Source organism: Mustela putorius, unplaced genomic scaffold (assembly GCF_011764305.1).
Source record: "Mustela putorius furo isolate JIRA1106 unplaced genomic scaffold, ASM1176430v1.1 tig00003913_pilon_pilon_pilon, whole genome shotgun sequence".
Taxonomy (NCBI): domain Eukaryota; kingdom Metazoa; phylum Chordata; class Mammalia; order Carnivora; family Mustelidae; genus Mustela; species Mustela putorius.
Window position 1 is genome coordinate 6560328 of NW_025422060.1, and position 13274 is coordinate 6573601.

At 44.6% G+C, this 13274-nt stretch overlaps 1 protein-coding gene across 12 annotated transcripts in view; it reads right to left on the reverse strand.

Annotated features, from left to right (window-relative positions):
- Positions 1-13274, reverse strand: part of SVIL (supervillin) — a 116787-nt gene that overhangs the window by 27187 nt on the left and 76326 nt on the right. For all 12 annotated transcript variants that reach the window (XM_045069103.1, XM_004777845.3, XM_013048626.2 and 9 more), the window contains 5 exons: positions 8211-8358; positions 4349-4438; positions 4170-4256; positions 2578-2749; positions 328-500 (listed from right to left, as the gene is read on the reverse strand). In XM_045069103.1, coding sequence (XP_044925038.1) covers positions 328-500; positions 2578-2749; positions 4170-4256; positions 4349-4438; positions 8211-8358 — 670 coding nt within the window. The remainder of the gene's footprint in view (positions 1-327; positions 501-2577; positions 2750-4169; positions 4257-4348; positions 4439-8210; positions 8359-13274) is intronic.

Sequence of the window (13274 nt, forward strand, 5' to 3'; positions counted from 1 at the left end):
AGCCCCGCACCGAGCTCCCTGCTCAGCGAGGAGCCTGCTTTTCTCTCTCCCTCTGCCAGAATACTCTCTCTGTCCCATAAATAAATAAAAACTTTTTTAAAAAATAAGAAAATGAGTTAATGTAGTGAACAGACACTCCACGCTCTAAGAAGTTCTGCAAAAAGCCTTTCCATTTTGAGGCAGGTGTGCACATACGTCTGTGCAATCATTTTTATTTGATGAGTGTCTTTTGAGCACATGACTGACCCCAGCAAGGCAGAAAAAGATTAAAATCACCTAATCGCCAGATGCCCACAGAGAGGTGGAGCAGTGGTTCCACATACTCACTTTTTTCTACTTTCATGCGCTTCGACTCCATGAAGGCAACGTTTAGTCTCTGCTCCGTGTATTCCTGAAGGAGGTCTTCTCTGGCTGCCAGCATTTTCAAGGGGTTTTTGGAAGCCTGGACCCGACGCTTGGGCCTCACTGCACGCTTGTGCTCGGCCACAGAGGAGGTCAACCTGGGAAGCAAAGTGGAGTTGTGGCCTTGGTCTGCTTATTGTCCACGCCTGGGTTATCTGGGGCTCTCCAATGTGAAATAAGTCTCTTATCATTTTATTTTCTGATTTCATTGTCTTACAAGTCCTCCTCCTGCCCGTCACTCCCGGACATGTACACATAGAATCTTGGAGATGGGGGATTCAGGCCCATTTAGTCCAAGATCCTGGAGGCTCCAGGCCCCACACACCACAGCACACCCTGTGGTCTCTGCCTGGCCGTGCATCTGAAGCTTTGTGGGGTAGCTCATTCCACTACTAGAATGCTCTGAAGGGTAGAAAGTTCGTTCCTACCCTGATCACACCCATGGACTGGAGTATTAGGCACGTCTACTCCTGTCACTGGCGAGCCCTTCAGTAATTTACAGCCAGTCATTGCTTCTCGATTTCTCTTTCCTCCAGACTAAACTTTGTTTTCTGTGAAAAAACTGGTTTTCAGCTGCCTTCGGAACTCCCCCACAACGAGCCTCCTCTCAACTCTTTGCGCCTTTCTGAAAAGTAACCACCCTTTGAAGACTCTATTGAAATAAGACAGGCCCAAGAAGCCAGCAACAACGGCCACGCACTCACACGACTCTCTGGGGGCAGACCAGACACGGGGAGGGGGGCGATCCGGTCACACGGTCTCCTGACAGATTCCACTCCTACCCTCAGTTTCCAACTGCACATCCTCTGTGCTCTGATACATAATTCTGTCCTCTGTGTGACAGTGTGTGTATAAACACAGCTATAGCTATACCGAGATAGATACGATTTAAGCAATGACATTTGGGTTGGGAGAAGAGGACAAATGTGCAAATACATAAAATTTCATTTAAAAAGTTGGGAAATGGAAAGCTGTTCATTTTTTAAGATAGAAAATTGAGAAAAACTGAACACCACCCCCTCCCGAAATATGCAAAAAATGTATTTGGAGCAGCTTACAGGAAAATGTATGATGACCCCACAGTCTTCTGGAAGAGGGAGTCACTCAGATAAATTTGTGGGGAGGAAAAAAATGTGATCTGTGGCTGTGGGTGTAGCCTGCCCAGCATATATTCTCCCTGGCTTCCTGTAAGAAAACCTTGACACTGGCTCTGGCTCTGAGGGGCAGGCGTCCAGAAACCGGCTCTGGCCAATCCTCACCTTCCATCCCCTTGGCTATGATTGCTTTAGGACAGGGCTCGGACCCTAGAAAATCCAGCCTGGATCTTGGGTTGGAGGGAACTGCTGAGGAGAGAAGCTGCTGTACTAGAGTGGCCAAGCCAGTGGCTGAAATAGCCACACCAGATGGTGGCCATCGTCTGCCACGTGGTTACAGCTTGGCAACAGCAAAGCAGCCCCAAGAAACACCAGCAAGAGAGAGACCTCGTTCTGAGGAGCCTCTGGAACTTGTTCACACTCACACTTTCCGGTAAGTGAACCTATAAATCCCTCCACACCTTTCTTTTGTCAAAGTCCATTTGACTTGGATTTCCTTCTGGCACCTGCAACCAAAGGAATCCCAAAACCACAATGGCTTTCCTGAGGTGGTTTAGTCATGATCCTGTGTGAAGAGCGACCCTTGGTCATCCCTGAGAAGACTCTCAGATCTATTCATTTCATAGATTATTGGAGGTTAAGTAACCTGCTTTATGTATTTTCTAGTCCATTCTGTGAGTCTGAGCCCATGTAATCCAAATATTTTTCAAGGTTACAAGTATGAGTTCAATGTCAAATCAAAGACAGCATTGAGATTGCTGGCCAAATTTATGTGTGTCTAAAAATCTGCAAAACAATATTCAATTATGTGACAAACGCAGTGACCTTACTTTTATGGGCGGGGGCAAACACCTGCGACACACATGGTCTTCACCGACCTCCTGCCCGAGCGCATATCCGTTCTGGAGTGCGCATGTCACCTACTCTAAGTGCCTGGCTCTAGAGAATAACCCTGTGTCTGTGAGGAAGGTCTGCGGCAGAAGGAGGTGGCAGCGAGAGAAGATCCTCATGGAGGTACCGTGCGAAGGCTGACGATAGAATCATCCCTTCTCGGTGGGTGAAAGAAACAGAAATCACTCACTTAGGGGCATAAGGATCAAAAATGACATCGAAATCCTCATCCAGCTCCACAGGGCTTCGCGGGATGGTGTCATCCATGCTGCGGTAAAATCTGGCAAAGGTCTCGTCATCGTCCAGCTTCATGACCTCCTTCACAGATTTCCCAGTGACCGTGAGTACGGTCTCTCCGCCAACTATGACAGACGAAGCGAATACATGACCTTGGATTGGTGTCAAAACACTACCCCAACTACGCTTCACGAGGTCTTCAAAATATTTCCCCCGAATGCCAAGAGCAGAGACAACGTGGTAGTTTCTGGGCCTTCCTGACGTCTCATGGAAGGACCGTCCATTGCAAAAACCTTGCACCCGGCAGGTGTTAGGACAGGAGGCGATAAAGGCCCACCGAGCATTTCTGAACCACGGGAGGCAGAAATGGCCTCGGTCTCATTCTAGATCAGAAATCAGTAAAAACTTTTTCTGGAAAAGGTCACATGGCAAACACTATAGGCTGTGCGTGGTAGGTCATAGGGCCTGTATGGCAAGCACTCACCTCTGCTACTGGGCAAAAGGGACTCTTCACAATACATTAACAAGGGAGCATGACTTCATTCCAAACAAACGTCATTAACAAAAACAGGTGGAGGGCTGGATTCGTTTCCTGACCCCCTGAGCTAGATCACCATTATACATATGTAATAGGCTTCAAATTGTTTGAACTCCTTGCCTTGCCAGTCGTTATGACCTTACACTTTGATGTTGCTGGTATAAAGCATTTGTCTACATTATCCCCAACGTGTTAGGAGGTCACGGTCAACAGTAGCGACTCCCAGTGCTTGGTATGTGATTGGTTTCAAGTACTGGACATTTTTATTGAGATGACGCTAGTTCTGCATATTATTCCTTTACTTCATATACTTTAAAGACTTTTATACTGACATATATTTCAACATGTATTCAGAAATCACTTGCAATATGTCATCTGCTACCTTATTAGAAACTGACAGATAGGGGTGTCTCTGTGGCTCAGGTCATGAGCCCAGGGTCTTGAGATAGAGCCCTGCATTGGGCTCCGTGCTTCTGCCTCTATCTCTTCCCTGGCTCACGCTCTCTTCCTTACTCTCTATCTCAAATAAATAAATAAAATCCTCAAAAAAAAAAAAAAAACCTGACATATACAATTTAAACTTCATCCAGTGTGTGATCATGTCAATTTTGTGTAATATCTGCTTTCAAGCATAAAAGCAAAATTACTGTGTTCCCAGTCCTGACTGGGTGACATCCCAAGGACTGAGTGGGACTCAGAAACCCATCTTACTGGAGATCCCCGAACTAGTACAGTAAGAAGTGAATCAGACCCAGGTAATCCAATCATTTCTGACTTCCTTTTTCAAACCAATGGTAATGAAGATAATACTTTCACTATGACTTGGTGAAGTCAAACAGAAAGGAGACAATTTAGCTGAGGAGAAAAAGCAATCAGAATCACGATTTAGAGACTGAGAGAGAAGCGGGGTTCTCTGTTTAGGTTCCCTTAGCTACTCATTGGACTATGAATCACAGCCGAGCTACAAGCTCAAAACCCAAAGCCTCGCTCTGGCTTCCAGTATGTACCTTTGTTATTCAGCCTCCTCAGAAAGGTTTCCAGCCTGTCAAGCTTCAGGTCCGATTCCAACTGCATGTCTGGTCTGGCTTCGATATCTAGGTAGGCGGAAACCATCCATGAGACAGCGCCATGGGGACTCTTCTGGTCTTAGACCCATGGGCATATATCAGGTGCTTTGGTGACTTACCTTCCAAGGGCTTAGAAACTGGTGTGGTGCCCCTTGTTTTACTGCAGAGGGGAGACGCCACTGGGGTTATGGCCGTGGGTGATGCCAAACCTGCAGAACATCAAAGAAGCTAGTTAGTATCTCAGGATCATTTCTGGAAATTCCAGGGACCCTGCCGGATCTCCAATAGTCGCATTGTAGGCTTTACAACTTACAGACCTCACACACAGGCACACATGTGCACACGTACGTACATTCAGCAGGTATCATTGCTACGTAGGACAGCTGTAGATGTGAACAGAGTTTTATAGTTTCTAAGCCCTACAGTAGCTGAGAAGCTGCCACTCTAAAAGGAACAATGAAGACAGGTGAGAAAACGTGCCCGGAACACTAAGTGGAATAGAAGAGTACATAAGGCATCAGAGTATACTAAAACACAAGGAGCTGTGAGTCCTGAAGGCCCTTTAGGTGGTGGAGGTAGTTCAAGAGAAAGTATATTTGCACTACATCCCCCAGAGGCAGCGGAGAATGGGCCGTGTCATACCAGCTGCCAAGCGGCCCCTGGCACTGGGGTCTTCCTGCAGGATGACCCAAGGTAGGGCAGTTTGGCCTTTGGGGGCATCAGTCAGAGAGTGATTTTACTGAACAATAACCTAAGGAGTACAAACCTTTTAGAAGAAAGACACAGAAGAGGGTACATTTAAATTGATTTATGACCGCTGAAGGGTCATTTCTATCTCGGGTATGGCTGGGAACTAGCTAAATGCTTTCACATGCATTTATCAAGGAGCAGAGGCAGGGGTGGGGGATATGCCTGGGCAATGCAGTCGGTTAAGAGTCTGCCTTTCGGGTCAGGTCATGATCCCAGGGTATTAGAATCAAATCCCGAGTCAGGTTCCTTGCTCAGTAAGGAACCTGCTTCTCCCTCTGCCTGCTGCTCCCACTGCTTGCATACTCTCTCTGCCTGTCTCTCTCTAATAAATAAAATATTAAAAAAAAAAAAAGCAGCGTGGGGAATTTTTTTTTTAAAGTGTAAGTGTTAGGGACATATGAAAGAAAGGCATTCAGCATAGAGAGGGTTTCTGGTTGGAACAAGAAACCTTAATAAGGACAAAGATGAGTACCTTTTTCCTCACCTAAGTAAAGGGATTGCAAAGGAAAGTAATTAGTGCATTTACAAAGAACAAAATGAGATGTTAATGTTCTTTGTATTCATTTGTAATAAATGTGAAATCATTAGATGACACTGTCCCTTTAAGCATCCCTCAAAGAACAGCATTTGAGGAATATGTAACTCACGATCGCTGACTAGGAAAAATAAATGAATGAATTGCTCTCCTCCTGTTTGCTGGAGAGGGATGTATAATAACATAAAACTTTTAAAGAAAAAATACAGAAATGTGGCTTAAAACTTCAGTTTTAGGTGATATTCTAGAAGTACTTCTTAATAGGTACATACATTTGCTTGATGATGTCCATAAAAATCCAAACATTTGTTTCAATGACCAAGCCTGAAAAAGGTTTATGTAAGAAAGCAAACTTTCTTGAAAGATAATAAAGTAAAATTTGGTAACACAGCCTGTACAGGTGCCGTAAACCATCACCTACTAAAAGGATGCAAGGGAGACAACAGAAGAGTTTCCAAGCTCTGAAGCGCAGAGAACTTGGTCCTCCGGACTGTAGGGGCGCCCCCTGCTGCCCATCCAGCCAGCAGCATGTACAAAAGCTCCCAGAGGTGGGACCTTCCCTTTCCCAACTACTGGCAAGGGTTTCTCCCTAACTCAAAACTGTTAAACAAAGCACTCCCTGCACCCCTTCTCAGTGAATTCTACCTGCAATAACCAGCCACCTACTCTCTTCAGAGACATCTTCCCAGCTCTCTTCTTCAAAGGCATATTTTGAGAACTTTCAGGAGAATTGTCAAATGCCACAAGAACTAGAGCACTAATCCTTAGGTATAGTCTAGGAACATCAAAACATCTTAACGAAGTAAGAGAAGGGAAGGAAAATCAGGGTTAATATGTAGCAACACGCTGAGCTGAGAAGTCTCTGTGGCTGTGGCGTAGGGACTATGTTATCCTGCAGTGAGGATATTACTGCAAATCAGAAAGAGCTGATGATTCCAGTGAAACATGTAACAGCAGATGGTAAAAATATTAGAAAAACAGGATACAGTTTTTTTTCCTTACATGAAAAGTACAAGACATTTATTTCCTGAGCCAGCCATATAGCACCTGTTAAATAAAGACCCTGGATTTGTTCAAGAAATGTGAAAGCAAACTCCTGCACTAAGGGATACGAACATCTCTGACCTTGTTCTCCAAATCTACTTCCTCTGACATCCCTGTGGACAAGGACAGTGTATTTGGTAATAAGGGCCTGGTTACAAATAAATGGTAATTTTTAGGATGGAAGAAGAAGAAAGAAACCAAAGTTCAAAGTTATTGGGATAAAAGTCCAGGCTAAAAGTTGGAAGATGGGAACTCTGGTTCAAGTTCCCAGCTTGAGTTCTTAACCAGCATGGGCCTCAGGGTCTGCTTTTGTTAACACAGGAACAGGGCTCAGGCCAAAGTTGTTTAACATGCGTATACAGGTCTCTGATCTGAGGAAGAAAATACGCAGTTACCACCTCATTCAGTGGGAGCAAATTACCTTCTGTTTTCCTACACCAAGATTTGAGTTAATCACAATTCAGGGTTTCCCCGCCCTTCCTTCTGCAAATATTTATTATGTGCCTACAATGAGTTAGGCACTATTTATAAGTGAGGATCCTGGAAGTTTTCCAGGGAAGAGAAGCATGAACTAAGAAAGTTGATGACAACATACATTAACTCTAAGTGTGTGTGAGCACTTATATCACGAAGTCAGGAAATTTGTTTTCAAACAATACCTTAGGAAATGAAAGTATAGGCATATAGGTGATGAACGGACCCCAGATTTTAACCATTTCCCACAGGATATGGAGGCTCAAAGCTTTACTGATCACGTCAGGCAAAAAGTGACTTCACTGACCATGTGAGGCATTGGTCAATTTCATAAATCTTCCAATACTAACTTCAAATCAGTTTTAAGAGCTCAGCAGCAAAGAAGTGACTGTCTGCAGGGAATCCTACTTCCTCAGGATGGCATACGTCTTTTAAAGATCTATTAAAACCTCTCCGGAAATAGGGTTTTGTAAGCCAACAAACTCTAGTTCGATGGAAAGGGACCTAGGAACTCCTCTAAAAAAGAGAAGATGCAAACTCCCTCTTCACTGACCAAGGCTTATTTGGGTCAACTGACTGCCAGGTGGCAAGAAAATGAAAATAATTTTAAAGCAATTATGGGAAAGGACTAAGATTTTTTAGAAGATTTGCCATTGCTTTTGAAACCTGTGCTCAACTTCCAAATGGCTAAACTCTGGGTGGCTCAGTTGGTTAAGCGACTGCTTTCGGCTCAGGTCGTGATCCTGGAGTCCTGGGATCAAGTTCCTCCTGAGGCTCTCTGCTCAGTGGGGAGCCTACTTCTCCCTCTGACCTTCCCCCTTCTCATGTGCTCTCTCATTCTCTCGCTCTCAAATAAATAAAATCTTAAAAAAAAAAAAAAAGCGCCAACTGGCTAAATTCTGAAATGTGACTAATTGAATTATACTTCTTACATGAAGATGATGCGATTTAGGAAGAAAGGGTTTTCAGTAGGAAGAGCTCCCCAATCTACGCCCCCCAAAATCTGTACGACTTCAATAAGAGTAAAAACTAAAAGAGACCATGGCTTGATTTTTTAAATTGGGTTATCACAGGCCATCCTCCCTTCCGTGGGCAACTGAGTCTGTGTGTGTGTCCCCCCACCCCCCGGCATGCACACATGCACACACACACACACACACACACACAGAGACTCTGACCTTTCTTCACCATCCTGCCAGCCACTGTAAACTGGGTGGAGTCATTGGCCGCCCCTTTGCCTTTCGTCTTCCAGGCTTCTTCTCTCACAGAGATGAGATGCTTCCTCTCTTCGATAGTCATCTGGCTCTCTCGACTTTCTGTGACCCGCTGTTTACAAAGCATGCCAGGGAGAAAAGAGGACAGGGAAATGACAGAGCTGTGAATTTCAGCATGTAGCATATTGTGAGCCGAAGAGCAGGCAAACAAACAGGAGGGCTACCCTGCCCAAAAAATGTCTGTAACTGTTCTAGCGGAAGTAGTTGGGGCGTCCTTACTCCCAGCTTGGTGAGAGATCACCAAGAGCAACACTGAAACTTTAGGTTAAAACTTTGATTTTTTTCCCCCCACTTATTCGTTTCGACTACTGGACCACCCAAATGACACCCTGTAAAAATAAACAAAAATAGAGACTCTCTTCCAGGCCATCAATTGAAAAGTTGCTCAACTGTACCGAGTTAGCTAAACTCCATTGATTAGGAAATTTCATCCATCTGTTCTCACAAAAGACATGATCAATCCGGAAAAATCTTACCCACTTCAGTTCACAAGGATCACAGTCAAGTATAAAAGAGAGAAAGCTGAGTAGGAATCAGGTGTGCTACAAGAAGGTTTTCTGGAACTCAGCAGGTTTCCTAGACAACTCTGGTAGATGGGCAGTCAGGGAAGCAGGTCAGCCCCCAGAAGGGACTTCTGGGTCCCAACGTGTCTGATGACGGAGGATGAATGGTGCTATGGACATAACCTACATTCAGACCAACATTTCCACCTAAAAACTACTTTCAAAAGCTTCTAATTGGGGTTCTGGAGATACCTGCTTCTTCAGTTTCTAAGGCCTTGGTGAACTCATTTGGCCTGAGAGAAAAAGGCGTCGGGAACTGAGGGAGGCCGGGAGAGGGGAGGAAAGAGGACAGGACTGGGCTGAGGTGAGAGGAGGAGGAACAAGAAGAGGGGGCAGAAAACTACGGAAGGAACCTAGATGTCCATCAACAGATGCATGGATAAAGATGTGGCACACACACACACACACACACACTGGAATACTATGCAGCCATCAAAAGAAATGAAATCTTGCCATTTGCGACGATGTGGATGGAACTAGAGGGTATCATGCTTAGCGAAATAAGTCAATCAGAGAAAGACAATTACCACATGATCCCTCTGATATGAGGAAGCTGAGAGGCAACATGGGGGGTTTGGAGGGTAGGAAAAGAATAAATGAAACAAGATGGGATCGGAAGGGAGACAAACCATAAGAGACTCTCAATCTCACAAAACAAACTAAGGATTGCTGGAGGGAGGGATAGTGTGGCTGGGTGATGGATACTGGAAAGGTATGTGCTATGGTAAGTGCTGTGAAGTGTGTAAACCTGGTGATTCACAGACCTGTACCCCTGGAGTTAATAATACATTATATGTTAATTTTAAAAACTGGGAAAAAAAAAAGAGACGAAGAAAAAGAGGTGGCAGAGGGGAAGGAGCGTGCCAGGGACAGAGTGTGGATAACGGTGGTGGGCGACACTAGGGCGGGCGGTCCTCAATGCTGATAGGACAGTTTGCTTTCCCTCGGCCTCCATGCTGTCTCTCCTCTCACTACTGACCCCTCTCAGAGTTACTTGGAATTAGGGTCAAAGTAGGCACAGATCATGAGGGGGAAATGAAAGAGAAGGGCTTTTTAATTTGGGGGCCATTTTTTTGTTTTGGTAAAATTTAAGATTTGCCAAGTGGCAGGGAGCACAGGACAGGGAGAGGTGCAGGGGCAGGAGCTGTGGGAGCGAGTGTGGGGGAAGGAAGAGAGGAAAAAGCCTCCCTCCGGAGCACGAGCTTCCCTAGCTCGCTCTGTGGTCCACTGTCTAGGTTGCTCCTGTGACAGGGGCTCCAACGCTGTGTGGCCTCCTGGTTACGTGCTTCGGCTTGAACCTCAGCCCCTTCTAAGACCTGAGGTGCACTGTTCCTGCTGGGGCTTTGCTTTCAAACTATGGATGACCTTGCCTTAACCTCTTTTGGCAGGTTCCCCAGCTCTTATTCTCTTGTTAGTTTTTCCTTGGATAAGAAGCAACAAGGTCAAGGTGATCATAGACCTTCCACGGACTGAAGTCAGAAAACCAGGAGAGCCTTGAGGATACTTCCCTTAACTGACCAACAGGAAAAACAAACAAACAAACAACTTCTAGATTCATTCAGCAAGAAAGCAGAGATCAGCAAGGTTCATCCACGATGGAGGGTAATACAGGAGAGGGGTCCTTCCCTCGTTTCCAAGAGAGATGTGCATAAAACCGTATCTGCAACCGCCACGTTCGGGTTCGGCCATGAACAAGGACTTCTCCCTCATCTAGTTCATGAATCCTCTACAGAATTCTTCTACAGAGCAATCACAGCCAAAATGGACTTTGATGATTAAATTAATTTAAGTAAAAGCCCTTTTCCTGAAGAGAGAGCGGGGGCTAGAAGGGGCATGGCTGGAGGGGAACGGGCACAGCTGGAAATGGGCTGTGGATTGAACACTGCATCAAGGTTACATTTCCTCATCTCCATCACTGTATTGTGATGAGACGGAACATTTGTGTGCCCCAGATTTCCTATGCTGAAACTTCATCCCCAGGGTGATGTCTTAGGAGGTGAGGCCTTTGGGAGGCGTTCAGTCAGGAAGGTGGAACCCTCCTGAAGAGGACTGACACCCTTATAAAGGACACCTCAGAGAGCCCCTGTGCCTGTCCTACCGTGGGAGGAGTGTCACCATGTGAGGCTGCAGTGAGGAGATGGTCCTCTACAAACAGCAAGTGGGCTCTCAGCAGACAGGGAACACACTGGCACCCTCATCTCGAATTTCCGGCCTCCAGAACCGTGAGAAAGCAATTTCTATGGTTTATAAGCCACTCAGTCTATAGCGTTCTATTAGGGAGCCCCAATTTTGTAGATCATGTATGTGTACATGAGACAGGAGGGGATGGGTGGAGGGAAGAGATGAGATGGGGCACGGGTGGCGAGCAAATGCCAACAGTTGGTGGCTCTGGTAAAGGCGATATGAGAGAGCCCTATCATGGTGCCTTTTTTGTAAGTCTTAAATTTTATCAAAATACAATATTATCCCAAGGTTAAAAACCCTTTCCCTGCACTTTTCCACGTATGGCTGGTGAGATGACCCTCATTCCAAGTAACTCTCCGAATCCAATACCCTTATTAAATAAACTCCGAGGTTGACTTGCCAGGAAGACCTCATCAAAATTCAAAAAGGATAATACGTTTTCTTTGAAAATGAAGTTCCAGGAGGGAATTTTAATCAAATCAATGTAGCACTTGGCTTAAAATATTCTGAAAAAACATATGAAGTGCCAAGAAAGTTTGCTCCTCCGAAGAGCCAGACATCATCATTCTGCTGAACTTGGGAACATGTATCCAAAATCCCGGGTGTGGCGGTGGGGTTTGGTTCATGACTCAAAAAAATGGCATCCCCGAGTCCACAACTCCATTTCCCAAAGCAATCAGATATCCCTGGAGCTCCTACAAGAACATGGAAGCTACCAGCCCAGGAATGATACAGCTGTTAGAGGCTTTAAAGCTTCCAGTAGTTTGCCAGATCTTTGTCAAGGAGTGTTTTTTTTTTTTTTTTTTTAAACTCCTCTCTCAATGATACTATTGAACATAAAACTTTTTGCCTCTCTTTCTTAACATGGCTACTTAGTGAAGTTGGCTTAGGGCCCTTAATTGCTGACTTCAGATGGATCTATAATGTGGGTAAGAAATATACAGCTTTCAATCCACAGAGACGATTAATACAATTTCTCACAAGATACATATTTAAATTTCATTATTGTCTTGTTTTTCCTTTCTAAGTTGTTCTTTCCTTGTTTAGAGAAGGACATGGTATACATTATAGTAAGTATTGTGCCATTTTCCAGGCTCGTCTAGATTTAGCTGGTGATGGTTTAGGATTGACTAGAAGAGTAAGAGAGTTAGGGCAGAATGTGAATGGAAGCCCTACCCAGTCTGTCCTCCATTCTTTCAAATGCAGATCCCATGAATGTGGCAGAGAGATGGAAACAGCAAGGGGAGAGAATAACCATATATGTGTGTGCATACACGTGTGTGTGTGTGTGTGTGTGAGTGTGTAGAAGGCAGTGAAACAAGTAAAGTAGCTGGGGAAGAAGGCAGGTCTTAGGGACAGACAGAGAATTAATAGAACACAGTTTGAAATTAGGCAAAGGGTCAATCTGCAAGAATGTTTTCAGCTTACTGCATTGTTACGGATGCATTTGTCTCTGTACACCTACCGGGAATACACAACGTAAATCTTCCCACATGTTGTTGACACAGAGAGGTGATACAAGAAGAGAGAGCAAATCTAACATGTTCTACTAGGATTAGTACAAATTTAAACTGGAGGGCTTCATGAATAGAAAATACCGTGATCTGGCTTTTAAATATTTATCTTATGTACATCTAGTTAGGCTAAAGAAATTATAAGAGCACAGATTAAGTAGTAAAAATAAACTGACAAATCAGTACTGTTAGCTTTTTTTTGTGTAAGAATTCTATGTACTGTTAAAGAATTGTGGCTTTGCACCAGCTCCCCCTGACCCTGCCAGTGATTTTAGTCCCTCATCAGTACACGCAGCCTTTGATGGCCTGAACAAAACATGGAGAAAGATCTCAACTAGGCTTAAGCCTCAAACTAACCATGGTCTTGCTACCATCTACCAGCAGCTAAGATAAAGGGAGGAGAATACAGGGAAATATTCTTCTGGTGCAGTTGTGAGGCATGTGAGGAAGAAGGAAATGTGTGTTAAAGCCCAACAAAGAGACAAATGGTCCATTTAGAAAGAATGTGTGTGCTGTTGTAATGCTGTTTTCTTTTCTGAGCCTCTGCATAAGTGAACACAGATACCAGGACCGCAGGAGGTGAGTCTCTGAGACACTGATGAACTCCAACTACAAAGGCTGGTACATAAAATGTTTATCTGGAAAAGCTGTCACGATATAAAAATACAGAATTTTAGGGCTATTTTAATTTTGAAGCAATTAAATAT